This window comes from Lissotriton vulgaris, chromosome 4_1, assembly GCF_964263255.1.
Source record: "Lissotriton vulgaris chromosome 4_1, aLisVul1.2, whole genome shotgun sequence".
Lineage (NCBI taxonomy): Eukaryota > Metazoa > Chordata > Amphibia > Caudata > Salamandridae > Lissotriton > Lissotriton vulgaris.
Window position 1 is genome coordinate 2075901628 of NC_141691.1, and position 25515 is coordinate 2075927142.

Genomic DNA, 25515 nt, shown 5'->3' on the forward strand with positions numbered 1-25515 from the left:
ATTAGGACATGTAAAACACAACAGCACGACCTACCTTTTAAACACTACACCCTGTCCATGGGGCTACCCTGGGCCTACCTTTACATGTAATAAAAGGGAAGGTTTGGGCCTGGCAAGTGGGTGCACTTGCCAGGTCGAAAAGGCAATTTAAAACTGCACACACCAACACTGCAGTGGCAGGTCTGAGACATGTTTGCAGGGCTACTCATGTGCGTGGAACAATCATTGCTGCAGGCCCACCAGCAGCATTTGATTTACAGGCCCTGGGCACACTGGTGCACTTTACAAGGATCATATTAAATCAAACATACCGAATCACGGATAAACCAATCATCAATACAATTTAGACAGAAAGCGTATACACTTTAGCACTGGTTAGCAGTGGTAAAGTGCCCAGAACCCTAAAGTCAACAAAATAAAGGGTTATAAAAATAGGAGGAAAAAGGCAAAAGGTTTGGGGGATTACCCTGCAGAAGGGGCCAGGTCCAACAATGACCTTAAGCAGGATACATTTGTGTCTTATGGAAGGAGGAGGAGGAGGAATGGGAGAAGAAGCGGACACAGAGTTTTAGGTGACATTGAGACTGACACATGTCCTGGGAGTCAAGAAGGGGTGCTGGGTGTGTAGAAGGCATGACAGAAGATGTGACCATAAGAGGGGTTCCCAAATGTCCTGTATACTATGCAGCTGAGAAAGGGGCAACAGATAGATAGGAGCAGGTGTCCATTATGACATAAGAAGGAATTGAAAGAAGAAGACGCAGTAGAGGACAAGGATGGCGCTGATGCTATTTTTAATCTCACCTTTCACACCCAATTGATTTGAATGTAGCCTCATGGCAGCATCGTCACGCAGAATTATTGCTCTCCAAAGCTTGCATAGGGCAGTGCGATCCCTGTGGAGACAGATGTGTTACATAAGTTGGTTGAAAATTGCCTGGGGCTCTCTAATTTGTTTAGGAGAGAAGGCATATTTTGCCAGTGTCTCAACCAATTGTGGATCAATAAGTTGCTAACTCTCGCTAATGCTCTTTCTGCTGTATAGTCCTATCTAACTTGTGATTCTTCACCTTGTGAATCCCTCCAGGGGCCCAAATGTACGCAGAAACTCTTGAAACAGCTGCTGCGCACATGCAGGTGGCACCATCAGCCTCTTTTCAGACTCCATCCCACTCACAGACATGACGACATACAGCTGCATATAGGTGCCACCCTATGGGAAGATGGCAGTTTAATTACTATTTCCCCACACCTTAAGACACTGAGCATGAATGACAGATTGTAAGAAACTCGCAGTGTGAAAATCTTGCTAGGATCCTTGCTAGCTCCCAAAGTTCCACTGCACAAAACAGAAGTAAGCTGGAGGTGAGCAATCCGAAGTTAAGATCAGGAAACACCTTTCTATGGTAATTAACTTCTTCTGATGGATACTTCTAATCGTAAAAGTCATTTGTGAATTAATAATAGGCAATGCCAGGAGTTGGATCTGAAGAATTGACTTTACACAAGGAAGTCATGCCGATTTGAGTGGGCAAAAAAGGCCCTCTGTAGACTTGGAAATCTATATTTTAATAACTGCTATAGATAGATGCCCATGTGTCGTCTGGCAGATGCCCAAAGCAGGTACACTCACGTCTAGGGCGGTAGTTGCCACTTTTACTGTAGTAGAATGAGTCCTTAGACCACCGGGAAGGTCCTTCTTCGCCAAGGTATACAGACAATCCACCCTTTTAAGGTCTACTTTGAGCCACCTTTATTTCTTTGTATTGACTATTCCAATACAAAATTATCATGCACCCAGTGCTACTTGGTCTTATTAATTTAAACACTAAGGTTGTCCTGGATGCATCAGTGTAGCCTCTCCTACTTACAGGGATGTAGCAGAGAAAGAAATAATGCTGGACTGCTCCACATGAAATGATGACACCATTTTCAAAAGAAAATATGCATGTTTGCATAAGTACCAATTTGTCAGAAAAAGGTACCAAATGGAGGCTTTGCTGCCAATGCTTGTAACTCACTGACACACCATGCAGAAGTGATTGTAATTAGTGCAGTTGTGAAGAAGCTCGAAAGGCGCACACATGAGAAATACTAGAAACAAATTACAGCCCCACTGAGATATGCTGAAGAGAATAGGAGGGGACATATGTGGGATCCCTTTTAAACACTAGGATCAGCTGTGCTCGGTCCTGCCTATTGTTGAAAACCTGCTGCATGAGCGGCAGAGGTGGAATGGCATACATGAGACCGAAGACAGATCGCATTTAATGACCCTCGTGGGGGAAACTTCAAGTTTATCTATTTATATTACCTGTCCAGGGAGGATGAAGGAAAGACGCTCAGGTTAACTGTACTTTTGGAGGCCTGAACCACTAAAATTTCCATAATAGATGTTGTGTTTTGAATTCAGAGTAACCCAGCAAAGGCCTATGGCATCTCGCAGACAGAGTTGAACGAGAATTTGACCAGGAGACCCCCCACTGGGTGAAGATGCCCTGTCGCACCTCAAGGTGCAGTTACCACCTATGATCAGCAAGATAGTGCATGAGGAGTTCATCTATCCTGATGTTGAGGGATCCTGCCAGGCTATTGACAGGGAGATCTCGTGAAGGGTCAATCAATCAATCAATCAGTGCATTTATATAGCGCACTACTCACCCGGAGGGTCTCAAGGCGCTTGGGGAGTGGGGGTCCGCTACTGCTCGAACAGCCAGGTCTTGAGCTGTTTCCTGAAGGCGAGGTGGTATTGGGTCAGGCGGAGGTGGGTCGGGAGGGAGTTCCAAGTCTTGGCGGCCAGGTAGGAGAAGGACCTTCCTCCTGTGGTGGCTCTTCGGATGTGGGGGACGGCGGCGAGGGCGTGGCCGGTCGATCGAAGCTGGCGTGTGGGATTGTAGAAGTTGAGGCGGCTGTTGAGGTATCCTGGACCTTGGTTATGTAAGGCTTTGTGTGCGTGGGTGAGGAGCCGGAAGGTGATGCTCTTGTTGACCGGGAGCCAGTGCAGGTCTCTCAGGTGTCCGGAGATGTGGCTGTGTCGGGGGATGTCGAGGATGAGTCTTGCTGAGGCGTTCTGGATCCGCTGGAGTCTCTTCTGGAGTTTGGCAGTGGTTCCGGAGTAGAGGGAGTTGCCGTAGTCCAGTCGGCTAGTGACGAGGGCCTGGGTGACCGTCTTCCTGGTCTCGGTGGGGATCCACCGGAAGATCTTACGTAGCATGCGCAGGATGTTGAAGCACGACGAGGAGACGGCGTTGACTTGTCTGGTCATGGAGAGGGAGGAGTCCAGCATGAAGCCCAGGTTGCGTGCGTGGTCTGTTGGTTTGGGTGCGCTGCCCAGGGCGGGGGGCCACCAGGAGTCGTCCCAGGCGGAGGGTGAGGAGCCCAGGATGAGGACTTCCGTCTTGTCTGAGTTCAGTTTCAGGCGGCTGTTCTTCATCCACTCGGCTACGTCTTTCATCCCCTCGTGCAGGTTGGCTCTGGCGGTGGCGGGGTCGTTGGTGAGGGAGAGGATCAGATGGGTGTCGTCGGCGTAGGAGATGATGTTGAGGTTGTGTTGGCGTGCCGCGAGGGGGCTCATGTAGACATTGAAGAGGGTGGGGCTGAGCGAGGAGCCTTGAGGAACGCCGCAGATGACTTCAGTGGCTTCTGATCAGAACGGGGGGAGGCGGACTCTCTGTGTCCTTCCGGTGAGGAAGGAGATGATCCATTCTAGTGCCTTCTCCTGGATTCGGATGTTGCAGAGGCGCTGTACTAGGGTGCGGTGGCAGACAGTGTCGAAAGCCGCGGAGAGATCCAGGAGGATGAGAGCCGCTGTTTCTCCGTTGTCGAGCAAGGCTCGGATGCCATCGGTGGCTGCGATGAGGGCGGTCTCGGTGCTGTGGTTGGCCCGGAAGCCAGACTGCGAGAGGTCGAGGGATCCGTTCGTCTCGAGGAAAGCGGCCAGCTGCTTGTTGACGGTCTTCTCGATGACTTTGGCCGGAAACGGGAGGAGCGAGATGGGGCGGTACTTTTTGAGTTCGGTGGGGTCCGCTGAAGGTTTCTCAAATAGAACGCTGAGTTCGGCGTGCTTCCAGCTCTCCGGGAAGGTCGCGGTGTCGAAGGAGGTGTTGATGATGTCCCGCAGATGGGGTGCGATGACAGAGTCGGCCTTGTTGAAGACGTGGTGAGGGCAGGGGTCGGTTGGAGATCCGGAGTGGATGGAGTTCATCGTGCGGATGGTGTCTTCGGTGCTGATCGGGGTCCAGACGAGGAGGGTGGTGGTGGGGGGTGTAGGTGCGGTCGTGGGGTGCGTTGGTTGTGCGCTGAAGCAGTTGTGTATGTCTGCGATCTTGTTGTGGAAGTAGGAGGCGAGGGAGTTGCAGAGGTCTTGTGATGGGGTGATGTCGTTGTTTCCGGCGTTGGGGTTGGAGTGCTCTTTAACGATGTTGAAGAGTTCCTTGCTGTTGTGTGCGTTGTTGTCCAGTCGATCCTTGAATGCAGTTTTCTTGGTGGAGTGGATCAGTTGGTTGTGTTTTCGGGTGGCGAGCTTGAGGGTGGTCATGTTGTCTGGTGTTGGGTCTCTGCGCCAGGCTTTCTCGAGGGCTCTGCAGTTCTTCTTGGAGCTCTTGAGTTAGTCGGTGAACCATGGGGCTTTCTTGCTGCCGGGTCTACTAGGCGGGGTCCTCAGAGGGGCGAGGTCGTCATTCACTTCCACAGTCTTAAAGTCTTCATAGAAAGAGCATGAGGCCCCACATTGTCCTGCCTGTTGCAGTACACAAGACAATCAAGTTGTATGTCAGCATCTGGATCGAACAGCACTTCATGGAAGGCAGGAAAGCCTTGAGGGCATGTCAGATGATGCAATGGCCCAAACATATTATGTTTTGGCACTACGCCATCAGCGACCAGAATCCTCGGATCTTAACCTTATCGAGGTGACTTCCCCAGCTAACAGCCGATAGATCTGTCCCCACTGTGACCTCCACAGTAGATGGGGAGAAGTGTCTGCCACGTTAGGTTGGTGTCAGTCATCCACCACTGGAGGTCCTGGACTGCTTCATCAGAGATGTGTATTCTATCCGAAAGGCATCAGCATTGCTGGAGCCACCGCAGATGCAGGTTTCATGCAAGGACTCCCATGGGCCAACGAGCATAACATCAGAAGACCAAGCTTGAAACATAGGGGTCACAGCATGAATGTCCCGGACCTTGCTGCCGTGGTGGATAAGCCATTAGAGCTACCATGTCCAGAAAGGCCCCATTGATGGACAGCCTCCGGGATGAAAGAAGATGAGATTAGGGTTTGTTGATGGAACATACCAGTGTGGACAACACTGTTTTCTGAAAGTGGTTTGACGTGAGCTCACTTTCAACATCCAGCTTTCACAGTACAGTAATACAAGTACCTCTGACTGTAAAGATGGTCCACAACCACAGACATGACCTTCATAAAGACTTGAGCGGCTGATGCCAGGCCAAAGGTTAGGGCAGAGACTTGGAAGTGATCTGATCCCATTACGAAGCAAAAATACTTCCTATGGGACTGAATGATCGGTACATAAAAGTATGCATCTTGCAAGTCAAAAGACACCATGCAGTCCTTAGATCCTGACGCCAAATAATCTTTGCACCCTAAATCCAACAGAACCTGTGCAAGAGTCCTCATTTCAAACTTTTGCTTTGCAGCCTGAGATCTAGGATTAGTCTTAGCCCCATGACTCTGTTGGGATACAGGAAGCATTCCAATTTCCTCTCCTCTCGGGGACAATCTCGATTGCACCCTTGGTTTTCAAATCAGCACGTCTCTGTGGAGAAATTGCATGACTCACTGACGACTGAGCAAAAACTGGAGAATAAGGGAGACGGGTCCTGAAAGGGAACGGAATAACCACCCTGAAAAACCTGAAGGACCCACTGGACTGATGTAATGGAGTACCACAGGGTAATCTATGTCGAATTTGACCTCCTACTTGTTGCTGTGAAGACTGTCTCGGACACTTGGCAAGGTAACTCAAATCCCCTCTACATTTCCTGTCCTGCTTTACTGGTGGAATTGGCAAGCAGGAGAAAGCATCCCCAGGGAGTGAGCCGTAACTCTGCTCTCCTTAGAGGTCTTGAGAGCTGCATCTGCTTTCTAAATTGCATATCAAGGAGAGAAGTTTGGATGCTTATGGTAAACCAGGTGAAGCACATCCAAACACCGCCTTTGATCAGGACACTGATGGCTACAGCAAGCCACCATGGCTACAGCAAGCCATCATGCCTACAGCAAGACACCATGACTACAGCAAGACACCATGACTACAGCAAGACACCATGACTACAGCAAGACACCATGCCTACAGCAAGACACCATGTCTACAGTAAGACACCATGGCTACAGTAAGACACCATGGCTACAGCAAGCCACCATGGCTACAGCAGGCCACCATGCCTACAGCAAGACACCATGACTACAGCAAGACACCATGACTACAGCAAGACACCATGGCTACAGCAAGACACCATGGCTACAGCAAGACACCATGGCTACAGCAAGACTCAGTGGTGTTTAGGCCAGATCATACTATGTTTTTAGCAGCATCTTGGCCATCTTGCACTATTTGAGCAAAGGTTCTGTGGAAATCCTGTGGCAATGCAGGCCAAACCTTGCATTCGATGTCACAAAGAGTGTGTGTATAATAAGTCAGGAAGCTAACTAAATTCAAGAAGTACAGCGCCGGGCTGGCGATGAGAAGTTTTTTGCCCATTACATTTACCAGCCTAGACTCCCTGCCAGAGGGGTCGAAGAAAAAACGTCACTTTTTGGAGGCCTAAACCACTAGGCTTTTCGGATGATGTTGCGCTAGGAATATCTGGTCACCCGGCATCGGATGTACTGTCTGGCATTTGGCCAGCTCACTGGCAAGATTAAACAAGGTTTTGATCAGGCAGACACAGAAGAATCAGAAAGGACCTAATTTAATGGCAGCAAGGGTTCTGAAACGGTGGCTCATTTAAGGGCAGCAAGATTTTGAAGTGGAAACTCAGGCTGCAGAATTCAGTTCTGAAATAAGTTTTAATTACCTCCATGGAAGCTGCAAATCTAGGGCTTCTGCAGCCCCCATGGAGCACCACCACACAAGAAGCAGTCTCTTCTTTTGGTGAAGGAACCGTGTCATTGGGGTTTTTAAAGTCAGAAATAAGCAGACAAATTTATAATGAAGAGGTAGCAACTTTGTCACCGTATTCATCATATGAAACATGCTCAAAGTATTTGCAAAGAATTAGAGTCAGAGCCTCCATCCTCTGAAAATACTGCTGCTGAGCCAGAGGAAAGAGTCTTCCACCACCCGATTTGTTGATTGTGTAGTGCAATAGAAGGCGAGCCCTTTCTGAAGCCAGTGCCGGGTCCTAAATTAGTGTGAGTTGGACCTCGTACAACGCCTCTGGAAACGGGGACGATGCCAATGAAGAAATTATGGGTGGGGCCGACTGCAAATAAGTAGAGACACAGCCCAGTGTCAAAGATGGAGTGGGCAGAATTTGTTTACGGTGAGTCAGTGCTGGGGGGGTCCATCCACAGTAGTCCAAATGGAGGCCCCAAAAGATGTGTGGGGCCCGAAGGCACATCAGAGCGATCTGGGACCAGTAGCATGACCTTTTGGAGTCTGACTTTGAGGAGTCAAGGCCTGGGAAGCTCAGGGGCATCAGGTCTAGATTTAATCAGAGTCACTGGTGAAGCTGAAGATGCGTGTTTAGAACTTCAACTTTGTGACCTCTCCCTAGAGCAGGCTCTTTCTCTGTCACTGGTCATTCAACTTCACCCTGGACTACCTGAAGAGGGTGAACAGTAGCGCCTGCATGATCCGAAGGGGGAACAATTCTGCTTTTCTGGCTTGGCAAATTAGTTTGACAACTTACCCTCAGGTGAATCAGGGAGCACCTGTACCTAGAGTCATGATTAGTGAAGAGGTACCAAAGACAGAGGCTGAGTGAGTCCGTGACCAACATTTGTTTGCAACACATGCGACTCAGCTTGAGCCTCGTCATTTTAAGACGCAACATCCCTGTACACTGCCTAAAGGATTTGGACACGAAAATCAGTAAAACAATCAAATTTAGTAGGTGGAGTACTGGACACAGGTTCAGGGGAATGGAAAAAAAGAGGAACTGCCAGTAGCGGGCATGGGAGTTGCTTATATGCCGTCACGTCCAGAAGTATTGCAAGAATTTCCAGATCTAGTTTGGTGTCTGGGAAAATTGACAAGATGAGGAATCACAAAATGAGGAATAGGCAGTTATGTCAAGAATACATAAGAAAATATATTAAAGTCCCATAAATGTTCCTCTTTTTATCCTCCTGATCTTTCAGATGGTTAAGACCCTGGTAATGTCTGAACAGTTGCAAGAGAACTGGGAAAGCCAGAGCTAAAATGGGAGAAATTAACATCAAATATCAAATACTTCTCTTTTACTTCCAGGCACAACAGATTAAGTAATCATCTCACAGGAGTAGGCAACTTCTACTCTCACATCACTAGACTAAAAAATAAGACTGGAGAGGCTTTGTAGTGTCATGATGCGCTATGGTTTTTCAACAAATGAAGATGATTGTCATATTATGTTAATAGCCAATTAATTCTATTCCCAGTGAGAAAAGTGCCTCCTATGCGCTATGTGCTAAGAAGCTTTACCTCCCCACACAATGCCCTGTCCCAATGGTGAATGCTGACAATGTGCGTGGCTAGAAATGAAAAGGGTAACCAAGATTTAAGAGCTACTGCTGCACCACGGATGAGGTTTTAAACAGCCTACAATACACACAGAATACCTTATGGAGACACAGAATCAGGGCCTGAAACTATCAAACTGAGAGTAGCACTCTTACTTCTCACTCAGGAACTCGTAGAGTCCGTGGTCCAGCAGGATCAACTGGGCCTTCCCGTCTGGTCCCTTCTTCACTAGCACTGAAAACAAAAGCAGAAAGATTCAATAAGATGGAACAAACAGTTAATCCTACAGTATGAGGACATCTGAAGTTAACCAAACTAAAGTAGCATCACCAGCACTAAGCTACCAACACCCTGGAAACCACAACCATGAACCTAGCACCCCACTGCAAACTCCCCTTTCACAACGGGTCTTCTACATATCTATTGATGGGAAACTTCCTGCCTAGTTTTTTTATGACATATAAAACATTTTCCATGTAAAGGGAAACTTTAGTTTAAAAGCTTTTACATGCATCCATATCCTATGTTTTCCAATTCTATGAGGAGGCCAGCCTGCAATATCAAGGTATTATACAGGGACTCTCGCCACGTCTATGGCGAGGAGTCCTTTCTTGAACGTGCACATAGTCTTTCTATGGCCTAGGGAAAAATACTCGTGCAGAGGCCGAGTTCCCAGATTATTATTGCTTCAGAGTACTACACGGAGTAATAACCTAACTCACAAGACAGTAGGTTGCACCAGAGTGTATAGGTAAGTGTGTGAAAACCACAGCAAGAATTTAAATCGTCATCTATTAAAACCTGGACTGAGTCACCTGGTGTGCGGACCCATTCACTGGATCTGCTGGCATCATCTGATATCCCAGACGTACAGATCCTTTTGTCCTGGAGCACACCAGTTATGCTGTGCTCAAGTTCCAGATAGAATCAGGTTCCATATACACCAGCCTAGAATCAGGCTCCATGAGTCCATGTGCTCTAGATTTGGTCATCCTTTCATCTCTGAACCCAACACTCCTAGCCTCCTGCTCCAAGTCCTGAGGAACAAGATTGACACGTTGCTCCAGTCGTGATAGTCCCTTGTCCCCTGAGCCCTGGTGTTCCTCAGTTTTCCCAATGTTTCGCAAGAATCAAAATTAAAGTAGAATGAAGATGTTTTGTTGGGTGAAGAATGATTATAGAATGACTCCTTACTAAAAGACTGAACACAATAAGAAATCCAGAGCTTGGATGTACTACAAACCAGCAATTGCGTCGAGCTAGCACTGGCCAGCACTGGCCACCAGCCAGCAATCCCAGGGCGTTGCAGCCCAGCAGCTTCTATCGGTACCTCTACCAGCAGATGAGCTCTTACCATTCCCAGGGTGCGGGTCAGCATGGATGAAGCCTGTGTAAAAGATCTGCTCAGCAAACACTCGGATCAGCTTCTCCGCCGTCTGCAAGAGAAGAGACATACTTCCAGCAGAGAGTAGGAGACATCTGATACAAGAACCGCAAAAGAAGCGACATCAGAGGGCAAAACCATGCAGAGAGCAAAAGAGGAGACATTCTGATAGAGGAAACCACAAGGAGTGCAATAGAGAGCCAAGTGTAGCAAGAGAGACCACACAGGAAGTAACGGAGGAGAAATTGCAATGGAGGGAAACAAAGATACATTTCAGAGGACGAGACCACAGTAAGAGAAAGAGAACAGACAATCTAAAAGTGGGGTGAGCAAGAGGAGAAATATTTATTGGGTAAAGAAACCTTCTAGGGGTGAAAACCACAGAGGGGAGAACACAAAGACATTGCAGAGTAGATCACAGGGACAATATCATCCTGGGTGGTGGAGGACTGAAGAGAGGGCTTAAGAAGCAAGCGTGTACCTCTTTTCCTAGGGAGTGATGTCAAATGAAGAAAAATACCAAGATGTGACATCACAAAAAATGACATCACAAGTAGTGACGCCAAAGGAAGAGACATGATAAGAAGCAACAGAACGCCTTGTCGTCTGCAGAAGCAGTGACATCACATCAGAAGAACATTATGCATGTAGTAACACAAGAGTCCTGCTCTGTTTCTCATTGATTATCTAGTGAGTGGAATCGCAGCCATGTTTTAATTGCAATTTTACTGGTTTGACTTAAAGCTTTAACCTGTATTTTTACTCTGCATATAGAAACGAGCTCCTCCTCTGAAGTAAATACAGAGGCTCACCACTGCAATAATAACTGCAGCATAATCTGTTTGCCACGGAATGCCCTGTAGTTTTAGTAAAATATCTTTAGTGTCACAAATGTAGCCTGGAAAGTCCTTCATGATGTTTTGTGGGTGAAAGCCTATACATTCACCTAGCCTGGAGCACAATACATATTTTCCTGAGATTACTGGTCTAACTGGGACTGGGGGTGGAAAGCCCACGCTGTGCAGATTTATATTTCACTTCCTCTTTTGTGAGAACTCCCTACAAGTGCTCAATCATTCCCCTCACTTGATCTGAATTATATGCTGTTCCTTCATCTTACAATACCTGTGTTAAAAGTACAGATGGCACAACATCTTTGAAGCAATGCTCACCTCTATAGCCCTTTGACCAATCAAATGTTTGTATAAATGTATGGGTATCCAAGGAACTCTTCAACATGGTCATAGGGCTACTACCCTATGACCACAGAGAACACCATCCCTCCCTCACAGGAACAATACAACGCTCTAGCGGACCACTTTCACAACAATATATCCACCATCTACAAGAACTTTGAGCCACAACCCATGGACTTCCACATCCTCCCCACACGATGCAAGCCTCCCCTGCTCAGCCTCTCACAATATGGCAACAGCTCACTGCTCAGAACACTGCAGCCATCATGAACTCCATCCACTCAGGGGCACCCTCCGAGCCTTGCCCCCACCCCCTCTTCAACTTGGAGGCAAAGACATCTGCATCCAACTCACCACCATCCCCAACACATCCATCGCCACAGCAACTTTCCCTGATGCCTGGTAACTCTCTGAAGTCAAGAAACCCTCCACAGACCCCAGCGAATTCCAGAACTACCACCCCATCTTGCTGCTACTGTTACCCCACCAAAGTCCTTGAGTAGGCCATCAACCAGCTGCTGCCCGAACCCCCCTGGACAAAAACAACTGGTTTAACGCCTCCCAATCTGGTTTCCACGCCAAGAAAAGCACTGAGACTGCCCGGATCGCCGCCAAAGAATGACATCTGCATCCTTCCCGACTGAGGAGAGTCAGCAGCCACGATCCTTCTCGACTGCTCTGCAGAGTTCGACACAGGTTTCCACCACACTCTCATCTAGAGACTACACCACATCAGAATCCAGAGAAACACCGTCAGATGGAACACTGAGAACCTGTCTACCACCCTTTGCCTCTGAACTCTAGAGCACCATCTGCGGCATCCCTCAAGGCTCATCCCTCAACCCCACCCTCTTCAACACCTACATGACACCCCTAGCCGACATCGTCAGAACCAACAACCTCAACATTATATCCTATACAGACGACACACAGCTCATCCTCTAGCTCTCTGCAGACCCCAACACCAGAAAGGCCAATTTCCACAATTGCATGAAGAACGCCGCCGACTGGATGAAGACCAACTGCCTAAAGCTCAACACTGACAAGACCGAAATACTGATCTTTGGCAACAACACTTCCCCTTGGAACGACCCCTTGTGACCCACCAAACTCAGACCCATGCCCACATTGACAGACCATGACCACAATCTCTGCAACATCCTGGATAGTAAGCTCACCATGAAGCAGCAGATAAACACAGTCTCCTCTGCCTGCTCCAACACACACTGCTTGCTCCGAAGAATCCTCAAATTGCTCCCCATCAGCACATGGAAACCAGTCACTTAAGCCCTTGTCACCAGTCATCTGGACTACGCAACGCACTGTACACAGGACCCACCATCAAACTCATGAAGAGACTACAGACGATACAGAACTCAGCAGCAAGACTCATCCTCAACCTGCCCAAATGGACCCACATCTTCCTACATCTCATGAAGCTCACTGGCTCCCCGTCCAGCAAGGATGCCAATTCAAGATATTGGCTCGCGCCTTCAAAGCCCTCCAGGACCTACGGCCAGCATACATCAACCACAAACTGACTTTCCACCAACCATCCAGAATCCTTTGATCCGCTAACCTCACAGACACAGTGCATCCACTGAAGCCACAGAGGAGGCCGTTCCTTCTCCTGCCTCGCCGCAAAGTCCTGGAACGGCCTCTCCATCCACCTCCGTACATCAACCTCTCAAGCGGACTTCAGGAAGAGACTCCAAAGCAGGCTTTTTGACTGAGCCAATCCAGTGCCTGGATACCCTCACAGGTGAGGAGTTGCAGTATACAAGTAGCTATTGATTGGTTGCACAGGTATTTGTAGAGCGCAAATATAGCTAAAGGGCAAATGGCCATGTATGAAGGCAGGAGTCCCAACTTATAATTTACAATTGTTCATGAGGGAGGTTATCTGAGGATGATGAAAGCCATCACATGAACAGGTAGTGTTTTCTGAAGAGGTGGGTTATCGGATCCTTTCTGATTTGTAGGTGGGTTTGGATATTTCTGTTACATTCGCAGCCCTCAACCACAGAAGCAGGCACTCACAATCTACAGTGACTAGAGAGAGAGTTCTACAAGTGATTGGCACAGAAGTACTCAACAAGTGATATCCATCAACTGCAAGAAAATGAACCAGGGAAGGTCCATGCACATCGTTTTACTAAAAATGTAAAGCTTCTTGTTATCAGCATTTTGAAGGAAGAGCGAATGTTGTTTTCTTTATTTTTGCAGGGGTAGCACCATCAGGACAGCGTGGTATTTTTAATTACTACCTGACTGGGGATTGAGTGACCCAATGAGCATCCATTTGATGAGGTATTTCTCCCAGTGTCTGTTGTGTTGTCTATAAAGAGTACAGGGGCACATTACTTCCTGTTTCCCTCCACATCATCCATGCATTGGTGGCAACCATTTGCAAAAGGTAAGGGCCCCCAAAGGACCCCTTCCTCTTTAAGAATGTTTAAACAAATCATTTTTAAGAGCAGGCAAAAGTCCAAAGGACCACTACCCAGTCTTTAAAAATGAAACCAAAACGCTTCATTTTTTTTTTACCTTTAGGAAAAATGGGCTGTATTTATTTTTTTTAAAAAGTTTGGTTTAATAAAAAACAATCACTGGCATGGTGGTCTGCTGACCTCAGCAGGCTGCCATCCGAGTGATGGCCGCGATTCCTAATGGGTCGCAAATTGCCACGTACCTCATTAATATTCATGAGGTAGACCAATTAAGCCCTTCTTAAAGAATCTCTAAATGAAACTCAATGGGTTCCATTCATTAGGATTTTCAATTTCCTAATTGCGATTTGGAATCCCTAAAATTGGTACATATGACTCTTGGTGTGTTCTGGATGAAAAGGGTTCAGAAAGAATTGAATACTGTCCACTTACATCTCCAAGGGTGAGTCCCTGGGCTCGGATTCCCTCCACGCTGTTGGCTTTGCAACCTTCGTAGTAGTCCGCAGTGAGCACCCTCTGTGAGAAGTAAACAGAAGAGAAGTTGAAGGAGGTAAAGTATTTTATTAATGTAGTAAAGGGCTTGGTTGAAAGCTGCATTGTGTCTTAGCGACAGTTTTAAGACCATGATGGGAAGATGTAGACACTCCCAACTTGGTTCACGAAGCCAAGAGGAACTATTCTGGTTTCTCTTTAAAAATGAAAGAGGTATCTCTTTATTCACTCTCTTCTTGCTGATGTCACAGAAAAGTTATCAAGCCTGGCTTTACAATTTTCCAGCATGCAAAATGACAACAAGAGGCAAAAGGAAGGGTGAATTTCGAAACACCTTACACTACAGTTTTGTTTAGCTGTCTTTCGGGTCACAGAATAATCAGCAGACAAGAGACTCAATGATGCTATGAAATGTGACAGTTCTTTGTGTAAAGTACAGTAAGCCATTATGTTGCAATAGAATCAAAAGTGCAACATAAAAATATAAAATCACAATTGGTAGTAAATTGGCCAATACTAAAAAACAGAAAAATGTTAATCACTAGGTCCACTTCTTATTTGATAATAATATAAAACGCACTGTACTTACACATTAATCTCGCCTTACAATAGCAAATATAGTGCATCCTTCAGCCTTCTGAACCCACAAATACTAAAATACTCTGCAATAGGACTTAGAATGCCCCTCTGCTGCTGAGCAAAGGCATAAAAAGTGCTTGTAAGTTTCCAGATCTAAGCCAGTTAATCACCAACAGCCAGCAGCCTCAACTCTCTGACAGAACTGCACTTGTGAGTCATGTCCTTCACTTCATCTTCACTACTCTCAATGATTACACCACTCTCCTGACAGGCTGTACTGTAACCTCACTGCTGGTAAATCCTCTTACACCAGGATGCACCCACACCTCAGTGATCATACCACACGCCCAGACTTTGCAAGTCTCCCTTCACTATCAGTATTTCGGGCTCCCCGAATGCACTCCTCTTATGAGTGTCTCCACCTCGCTGGAGAGTCCCCCTCTAATTGTCATCACTAAGGGCCTTTGAGAGGTTATACCTCAGCCTTGTATACTGGCCCCGCCAAGTGCCCTTTTCCCTCTAGAATCTCCCCCTCAGTACCACGGCTTGCTGAGGTCACTGTTCTGGGCACTTCATACCTTGCTGGTTTTCTTCCAATAAACCTTGGGTATAAGAATGTACTGGAATCCCTTCAGGTCCTTGGCACACCGTTCGGAGTTACGACCTTCGTTCTCAAAGTCCAGTTCTTGCGCCAGCGTGCCCTTTAGGTCCTACAGAGAGACAGCGAGACATCATGAGACAACGAGTCACCAAGTTTCAGTTCTCCAAGACATTGGGTAACAAGCATTTGCAATGCAATAGGTCTCGCATTAGGGAAGTTTGAGCTATTGGTATCGTAAATGACAACTTTTTTATTTATGTGTTGGTTTTGAAAGTGGATAAATTAATAGCATTGTTATTTACAATGCCAATAGCTTAAACTTTCGCAAATGTGATACCTATCGCATTTGTAATGCAATATGTGTTGTGTTGAGAGTGAGTCAGTCAGGGAGTGGGAGAGTCCGTCAGGGAGTGGGAGAGTCCGTCAGGGAGTGGGAGAGTCAGTCAGGGAGTGGGAGAGTCAGTCAGGGAGTGGGAGAGTCAGTCAGGGAGTGGGAGAGTCAGTCAGGGAGTGGGAGAGTCAGTCAGGGAGTGGGAGAGTCAGTCAGGGAGTGGGAGAGTCAGTCAGGGAGTGGGAGAGTCAGTCAGGGAGTGGGAGAGTGAGTCAGGGAGTGGGAGAGTGAGTCAGGGAGTGGGAGAGTGAGTCAGGGAGTGGGAGAGTGAGTCAGGGAGTGGGAGAGTGAGTCAGGGAGTGGGAGAGTGAGTCAGGGAGTGGGAGAGTCAGTCAGGGAGTGGGAGAGTGAGTCAGGGAGTGGGAGAGTGAGTCAGGGAGTGGGAGAGTGAGTCAGGGAGTGGGAGAGTGAGTCAGGGAGTGGGAGAGTGAGTCAGGGAGTGGGAGAGTGAGTCAGGGAGTGGGAGAGTGAGTCAGGGAGTGGGAGAGTGAGTCAGGGTGTGGGAGAGAGAGTCAGGGTGTGGGAGAGAGAGTCAGGGTGTGGGAGAGAGAGTCAGGGTGTGGGAGAGAGAGTCACGGTATGCTGTATGGTAAGTGTGGACCCGTGCCTGCAGCAGAGAGCACTCCTGCGCACCGCCATGTTTGCAAGCCCTTGCCACTGATTTTTAACCACACAGCCCCCAAATAAGCCGCCTTATATTCATAACATGCCACATCTCCGAGGGGCAGGAAGATGGTAGGAGTAGATTTCTACAAGTCCTGGTTCACGTGATTAGCGAATTAATTAATTCAGCACGTCCCTTAAGAAACAGGGCGTCGTCATCAATCTGCCAAGCAAAAAGGACTATATCAGACTTGATACTCGAGGAGATCCCAAGAATATAATATACAAAGGGTTAGCAGTCTCTATTCTTGGCACTGCTGTCTCTTTCAGAGCAGCATCTTGGTACGTAAAGATGTTTTACTTAGGATAGGAGGCAGAGACAGCGCTTCGCGTAAAAGATAATGTAACACATTCCACAGTCAAATAAAAGGTAGTGGTTGTTAGAGGGCACCGGTGTGGTTCGTGCAGCAGGCAACATGCACACAGATTTGACTCTGTGTGAGTTGCCCAGGGGCCCACTAGTCAGGCACAATAGTCACAGGTCCTGAGAAGAGTATGCACTGGCAAAGGGTAACCCCTGTACCTTTGCCCCAACTTTCCGTTCTACACTGGAGACTACAGCATTGAAAGTGCCCCCGCCCAACTCCAGATGCTGATGCGTTGATTATTACAAGCAGTTTAGCCACTGCTGTTTGCTGGAAGGCGTAGCCCAAGACGCTACCTGCACAGGACCATACCCCCCTCGCTTCTTTACCAGGAGCTATAAGCGAGTTCGGGGAAAGCGGAACTGCACGTTCCCGCAGCCGCTTTAACAGTGCAGCTGACTGAATAAATGGGGCTGCGTAAACGCAACTCTCACGGTCTATTATCAGCTGACAGTTAAGCTTCATCAACAGCAAAGTGCAAACAAAACGTCCTGCCTCAGACTGAAACACTCCATGGCGCACAATGCATCCTTAAAGGGCCAGTGCGTGCCCGCAGTAAACTCTGTCTTACCTGGGAAGGGGGAGGTGCATAGCAGCCTCGGGGGCAGAGCGGGTTTGTCCGTGGTTGCCCATGGTGGAGGAAGAGCCCCTTCTCCTGCGACGGACCCCAGCACAGCCTCTTTCCTGCCTCCACTAACAGGAACTACTGGTTCACATTCCCAGAAGGAAGCGGGGCCGCGCGCGACCACCACATGACTTGGGGGCACGCCCGCGGGGGGAGACAGCCGGAGAAGGGCTGCGCGCGAGCCAGAGAAGGGCTGCGCACGAGCCAGAGAAGGGCTGCGCGCGAGCCGGAAGATAGGGTGATTGGGGTCTGCCCGAGCCGGGGGATAGGATGGGCGATGGGATTGGGGTCTCGCGGATTTAGTGGGGACACTTAGGTGGTGAATGCCACATGGTGCGGCCAAAGCAATATTTCATGCGGGGCTCCTGTGAGCAAGACGGAGCCCCGCTTGTTGCTGCAGTGACCAGCTGACGTCGGAGAACAGCCGAGTAGCAGCACAAGTCCCCACAAGTGCTGGTAAGTGGGGTGAAGCATGCTGTACATGGAAAGCGCGCAGCACTTGGAGCTCACGTGCGCATTAAAAAAAAGTTATATTGCATGTGGCTTGCTGTACATTAAAGCGCATTTATAAATAATGAACATGTTAATTACGAGGCAGTTGGGAAATAATAATTTAAAGCCTGCTTTGGAAATACTGCTAACAGCGAGCATGTTATTTAAAAGCACGATTTACAGATAATGCTCACAGCAAGCGTGTTCGTTCAAAGCAAGCCTTGGGAAAACGAAACTAATGAAAAGCAAAACTGACACTGCACACACAGCAAGCAGCGCGCTCCCGCGGTCAAAACTGGCAATGAACAGGTGCGCGTCTGACTGCTGTCCACATTCCCAAATACGGGTAACAATAGTTGTCTTGCTGACAGCATTCAATGCTTTCGCATTGAATGCCAGGTCAGCTCGACCTAAAAAAAGACACAATCCAACCAGTAGAGTCTTTGGTTGTCTTCGAAATCCCAAGGCTGAAGAGTTCCCACGCCTCAAACCAAGACTAGCAATGTGCAGAAGGCTCCTGAAGGTGCACGACCACAACAAAAGCACAATTTAAAGCTTCCTTTGTTCTATCAACAAAATACTCTAAAGGAAGACAGGCCTGATGTTCACAAATGATGACTGTACACTCAATGAAAATTATAGCAGAAATGATGCAAGTAACTAATCCCAAAAAAATGAGTCCAATCACTGTTCATTCCTTAGACGCAGTTTCAGCAGAAAGCTACAGATACTTTCTCATCAGCCAGGTTCCAACAAGCAATTACTAAGGGCCAAAACGTGTTGACCATAAAAATGTATCATTAAAAGGAAGAAAAAAAACAGACAAAATAAGCAACAAAAATCTGTTCAATCCAATGCGCCTCACCACAAAAAATAAATGTGACACATGGAGTGATTACATTTATGAGTACTTGGTCCAAAGTATTTACAAATTTAGGTATCAAAACGTGTCATTTAAAAAATACTTGTAATCACATTGGCGCACATTATCATACTTGTTCTTCAACATTTACTTAGTTGATAACACTGCACTATGATTGAACATTAGAATAAAATAATTACACGTGTAAAAGTCTGTCAATGAATTAGAGACCATGTTACACACTGTAATACATTGTCACATATATTATTTCTCCGTCAATAACATTTAATTATGACTACACTCTTGTTTCACTTTTCATCCAGAAAACACCAAGAGTCATTTGTACAAATTTTAGGAATTCCAAATCGCAATTAGGAAATTGAAAATCCTAATGAATGGAACCCATTGAGTTTCATTTAGAGATTCTTTAAGAAGGTCTTAATTGGTCTACCTCATGAATATTAAAGAGGTACGTGGCAATTTGCGACCCATTAGGAATCGCGGCCATCACTGGGATGGCAGCCTGCTGAGGTCAGCAGACCACCATGCCCGTGATTGTTTTTTATTAAACCAAACTTTTTTTTAAAAAATCAATACAGCCCATTTTTCCTAAAGGAAAAAAAAAATGAAGCTTTGAGGTTCCATTTTTGAAGACTGGGTTTTGGTCCCTTGGACTTTTGCCTGCTCTTAAAAATGATTTGTTTAAACATTCTTAAAGAAGAAGGGGTCCTTTGGGGGCCCTTACGTTTTGCAAATGGTTACCACCATCCTTGTGGTTTCAGTAAAAAATAAATGCTTTGCGACCGTAATATTTTCACAAAACATGCACACAGGGCACTGCGAATCGGTATTAGAAAGAGACGCCCTAAACATGCCCCTTCCAAATACCAATTCACAAACCCAAATTGCGATTCAGTAACAGATTACCGAATCTCAATGTCACTTTTGTACATTTAAAAAAAACTTTTTTGCTGCCGCAAATGTCCCGATGTAAATCAGGAATTTTGAGACCTCAAAGAAGGTTAGCTACACATGTCCCGATGTTTAAACCACTGGGTACAAATCTGAGGCAAATTCAGTTACTATAAAGTCCTCTTATTTTCAATTTCCTTTTAACATTAACAAATTAAACAAAAAATTGACAGTACATCACTATTAATTAATCCTTAGACGACTGCGGCTATCAAGTCTCCCAAAAAATGTATTATGATGCCTTGAACTTCTTAAGGAACGCTAAACTTAGTGCAATAAATTATTATGTGTTACCATTTCTTTTTGGTGCTCTCTTGCAGTTATAAATAAGAAATATTATGTTAAATATGAATAGTTCGGAATGGTTGCTCTTGTGTTTACAGCCTTTTTAAAGTGACAGGCATTGCTAAACGTGTTGGTTCTACTGTGACGTGATTCATTTTATTGTATGGATCATTAAGAAATTCTTATTAGAGATCTTGTTTATTAAAATCACATTGTAATCTGTAGAACACCCGATATATTAAAGTAATTGCTTTACAGCAATTAAGTTTAACAGTACAATCTCTTGTACAACGCCAAATTAATAACTTATGGTACATTCACAATAAATATACGACCAAAAATAAGGATCCCCATTCCGGATTTCTTGGTTTGGATGCCTCTTACATCCATCCATCTGTTCCTAAAAAAGTATTCGTGATGGGGTGTGAGAAAGTGCCATCTTTCTTGCCTTGGTATATCCCCACTTTTTTCTGAACTGCTGATGTGCTTTGACTGAGTGTGCCCTGGGTCCCTGCCAATCAGGTACCCAGGGCCTGTGTTCCTTCCCGAAAAAGAAAAGCTATGCTGAAACAAAATACCCAATTGGCATCTCTGGCCATCTGTCCGCCCCTAGTAAATGGTACCCTAGGTACCCAGGGCATGTGACCAGAGAAGACCCCTGAGGGTTGCAGCACTTATTGTGCCACCCTCAGGGGCCCTGTACCCTGTGGGTACACACTGCCTTTGCAGGCTGAGTGCCTAAGTGCAGAACTAAAACAAGAGTCGACATGACACACATCCCTGGTGCCATGCCCAAAGACCCCACTGCCCTGGCATACTTCAGTCACCCCTCTAGCTGGGTGCCCTGTGCCAGAGGTGAGGGCACAGGTGCATGAGCCCTGTGCCCCTACAGTACCCAGGGCCATTCCTGGGCACTGTAAGTGCAGGGATGCCATTTAAGAGTATATGGTGCTGGGAGGTTGTCATTACGAACTCCACAGCACCATAATGGCTACACTGAAGACTGACAAGTTTGGTACCAAACTTCTCAGCACATTAAACCCGCACTGATGCCAGTGTGGGATTTAATGTAAGATGCACGAGAGGGCATCTCAGAGATGCCCTCCAAAACCTGAACCTACAATCCACGTCTGGGCTGAGTGGCTGCAGAGACTGCCACACAGCAGACATGTTGCTGGGCCCCTGGGTGGAGAGCCTCCCGCTCTCCTGGGCCTGCAACAATGCACATCCTGGGCGAGGGGCTATGTCTCCTCCCCCAGGATGGACAGGTGGAAGCTTCAAAGGCATACCGCCTCTGAGAGCTTCTCCAGACCATTTGCTGTACCCAGCAACTAGCCCTCCACCCGTTCTACCCCCACTCTGGCAGGAAGGCTGGCGGGAAAACTACGTCAGGAAGGAGGGTGTGCCAACCTATTCCAACTCCTCCCCTCAGGTGGAGGCGAGGTGAAGCACGACCCGGGCTCCGGCCATCTTGTAGATGGGGAGCCCTGCCCAATCCCAGCTAGGCTCCTGTCCCCCTCCCACAGGAGAGGAGCAGGCTAGGGGGTGTCCTCACCCCAGGACAGGGACCCATTGGTCCCTACCCTTAGCCTACCTGTAACACCCCTAAATTTAGTATTTGGGGGCACCCTGAACCTTCCTCCCTCAGATCCCGATATCTAAAAGAAGAAAGAAGATCAAGAAGAATAAGACCCGCCGCGCAGCTGCTAACAACAGGACTGCAACAACTGACTTGGCCCCAGCCCTACCGGCCTGTTGATCCTGGAACCTGCTCCTGCCTAATCCCGGCGACCTTCGCGGACAGCAACCTTGGGACACCCAGAGGAACTGCCTGCCTTGACCCTCTCGAAGATTGGACTCCCATCAGCAGAGGCTCTGCTGCAACAACCCACCTGGTGCCCACCAGGAAGCTCCGGACCAGCCCAATCTGCACCAGCCGAGCACGGGCCAGGCCAACCCGAACCACGAGGACGTCCCCCCGGCGACTGGGACCCGAAGTCCAGTGCCCAAAGACCCTCCTCGACGAACCAGCCGACGCCCGCAGACTCAGAACCAGGGGCCCCCCCAACCGCGACCAGCTGAGGGTTAGCTTTTCCGACACCCAAAGACGCCCCAGCCCCCTGTGCCTCCCCTTGGGGTACCTACCTGTGCTCCAAGATCCCAACTCCCCTCTCGAAGTGCTGGTCGCCCCTTGAGAGTCTCCGTCCCCGAGCCTGCAGCCTTTGTTCCCTTTTCAAGATCCTCATTGGATAACATTGAGCGCCCGACGGCTCAAAAGCACCCTGCACCCAGCCGCCCGAGTGCCGCTGACTGTGACCTCTTTGTCCTATCCTACTTCCTCCCTTGCCCTGAGCAAGTAACCAGGAGCCCAGCTCCCCGAGCCGCGTGGCCTGCTAGCCAGCAGCCACCAACCGAAGGCCCCCTTTCCCTAATTGGATATCATTGGGCCTACCTACCTCTGCACCCGGCCGCCTTGTGCCGCTGGGCCCGATCTAGCTGTACTTACCGGACCCTGGGGGACCCCTGAGTCTATGCCCAGAACCTTAACTTCAACAACCAAGTACTCACCTGGAAACCGGTAATTCACTTACCTGCCATTGGATAACATTGACCCATTTTGACTCGAAAATTTTTTAAGTGTGAAGTTTTGAAAACTGAAAATCTTCCTATAAAATCAGCCAAAACCCGAATTCCGAAGTACTCACCCGGGATCAGGGGAGAAGCCAGTACAGTACCTTTCAGCCCAGTACTGAATCTCAAAAGTAATCCCTAGTGGGTTTACTAGTAATCTGTATTTTCTCCATAGGAACCCATTGCCTGCTTTTCTATGAAATTTCTTCTGTCTACTTTTGAAAACTGCAAATATTCTTTAAATATCATACGAAATACTGAAACGCAATTACCTACCGGTTTTGAGTTAAACCCCCAGAGCTGGCCCTAGGAGAGCAGTGCTGGGTTACAAAAGTAAAGCGATCGTACTTTACCTGCAACCTGAATTTCCTCCCGTTGAATAACATTGTGAGATTTACATGGAAAAGTTTCTAAGTGTGAACTTTTAAAATGGCTTTATATTCATGAAAATTCACTACAGTAACTAAAACGTTTTTGCGAATCTGGTTTCAGCTTAGACCCCAGGACTGAATCTAAGACTCAGTCCTGGAACCTCCAAAGAAATCCATAAAGTAATCTACTGTAATTATATGTAGAAAACCCATTGTGTTGGAGGATTGTGTTGCTTACTACCTATTCTGTATTTACTGTGTGCACAAACTTTATTGCTCCTTTGCAAAGTATTACCTGAGAGTACTCATCACTTGAAAAGTATATTTTTATAACTGTTGGTTCTAAAAATAAAACAACAATATCCGAGGATATAACAACAATTGGCCTAGAGTTCAGTTCTTGAGTGTGTGAAACCTTTTGCTGACTGAGTGTGTACAACAAATGCTTTACACTGCTTTACTGCTCGACCAAGCTACCACTTTGGAGAGTAAGGTCAGATCTGACTTTAACTTCTGTTATACCTCTGGGGTTGGTGGACTCTATACACACTGTACTTCATTATAGTCCAGTATATATAAGGCCACTTTCTCACATGGGGTACCTATCACTTTAGAGGGAGGATAGCCCTGGACTCCAAGCTCGACTGTTCCCTCCTTTGCTGAGCAGGTTAGCTGACGTATTAGAATCTATATGGGGCCCAAACCACATTGTATATGAAACTTGTAAGATCCATCCACAGCAAAGGAGGCAGAAGGGATCACGACCAAGGCAGGTTCCCATTCAAATATGTTAACTTCATTCATCCCCAGGATCTCTTTCACAGATTTTCGTACCTTATACAAGAATTAGGGCCCGATTACGATCTTGGCGGATGGGGTGGAAAATGCTACTTACCAGTATGCATCTGTTCTTGGCATGTATGGCTGCAGATTCACACACTAGTGTATAGATCGCCATCTGGTGGTGGGCCCGGATGATTACACTTTGTTGTTGTCCTGGAAGAGCCTTTGTATGGTAGATGACTCCTCCCCTGGAGCATAGTGCGCATGGGCATCGACTCCATCTTCAGAATGTTTTTCGCCATTTAGGGAAAATGATGGAGTTGTGTGAGAACAGAAAGAGATGTCCATATATAGAGTATCTAATTAAGATAATACTGGAACAGATAGAGGTAGCCGGGGAGGCGGGTGGGCTTGTGTGAATCTGCAGCCTTACATGCCAAGAACAGATGCATACTGGTAAGTAGCATTTTCCGTTCGAGGCATATGGGCTGCAGATCAAACACTAGTGCATTGATTGCATAGCAGTTCTCTCCCTTAGCGGCGACCACCAGTATCTGTTGCAGAAGTTTGAAATTATGTCTTGAGAACAGCCTGGCCCACACTAGCTGGTTGTTTTACTTGCACATCTACAGAGTAGTGCTTTGTGAATGTACGTGGTGTAGACCATGTGGCTGCTTTGCAGATATCATCTAAGGGAATGTTTCCTAAAAATGTCATAGATGCCCCTAATTTACAGGTGGAATAAGCCCTAGGGGGAATGGACATAGTGCGTTTTGCTTTTTGGTAGCAAATTTGAATGAATATAACAATCCATCTTGCAATCCCAGTTTTTGAGATTGGATTACCTTTATGTGGAGGAGAAAAGGACACAAAAAGCTGTTTTGTTTTACGAAATGGCTTTTCCTAACAATATAGTAGAGGAGAGCTCTTTTGACATTTAATGTATGGAGAGCTCTTTCAGCAACTGTTTGAGGTTGAGAGAAGCATCTGGCAACTCAATAGAATGAGTGAGATGGAACGGTGAAATGACTTTTGGAAGGAATTTGGGATTTGTCTTTAGGACCACCTTGTTGTGATGGAGTTACAAGAATGGTTCCTGAATTCTTAATGTCTGGATCTCACTTACTCTTCTGAGTGAAGTAATAGCAATAAAAAAGCAACTTTACATGAAAAATTGTAAGTCACACTTATGCAAGGGTTCAAATGGAGGACCCATAAGCCTAGTGAGAACAATGTTTAGATTCCATACAGGGGAGGGTGGTACCCTGGGAGGAATTATTCTTTTGAGGCCTTCCATGAAGGCTTTGATGGCAGGAACTCTGAATAATGACAGATGTTGTCTGTTTTGAAGGTAAGCTGATATAGTAGCAAGATGAAACACGATTGAGAAATATGCTAAATTGCATCTTTGTAGATGTAGCAAGCAGCATATGATATTTTGGATGGAAACATCCAGTGGGTTAAAGTTATTATTGGTGCAATATATAACAAACCTTTTCCACCTGGCTGCATAGCATGCCCTAGTGGCGGGACGTCTAGCTTCTTTGATAACATTCATGCAATCAGGTGGGAGATTGAGATATCCAAATTCTAAGACCTCAGGAGCCAAATCGCTAGGTTGAGCTGCATGGGAACTGGATGCATGATCTCTCCATGGCTCTGTATTAGCAGGTGTGGAGAGAG

General features: G+C 47.0%; 1 protein-coding gene across 3 annotated transcripts in view; it reads right to left on the reverse strand.

Moving 5' to 3' along the window:
* Positions 1–25515, reverse strand: part of ADCK5 (aarF domain containing kinase 5) — a 249863-nt gene that overhangs the window by 21176 nt on the left and 203172 nt on the right. For all 3 annotated transcript variants that reach the window (XM_086966521.1, XM_086966523.1, XM_086966522.1), the window contains 5 exons: positions 15370–15501; positions 14153–14236; positions 10045–10126; positions 8846–8924; positions 805–896 (listed from right to left, as the gene is read on the reverse strand). In XM_086966521.1, coding sequence (XP_086822647.1) covers positions 805–896; positions 8846–8924; positions 10045–10126; positions 14153–14236; positions 15370–15501 — 469 coding nt within the window. The remainder of the gene's footprint in view (positions 1–804; positions 897–8845; positions 8925–10044; positions 10127–14152; positions 14237–15369; positions 15502–25515) is intronic.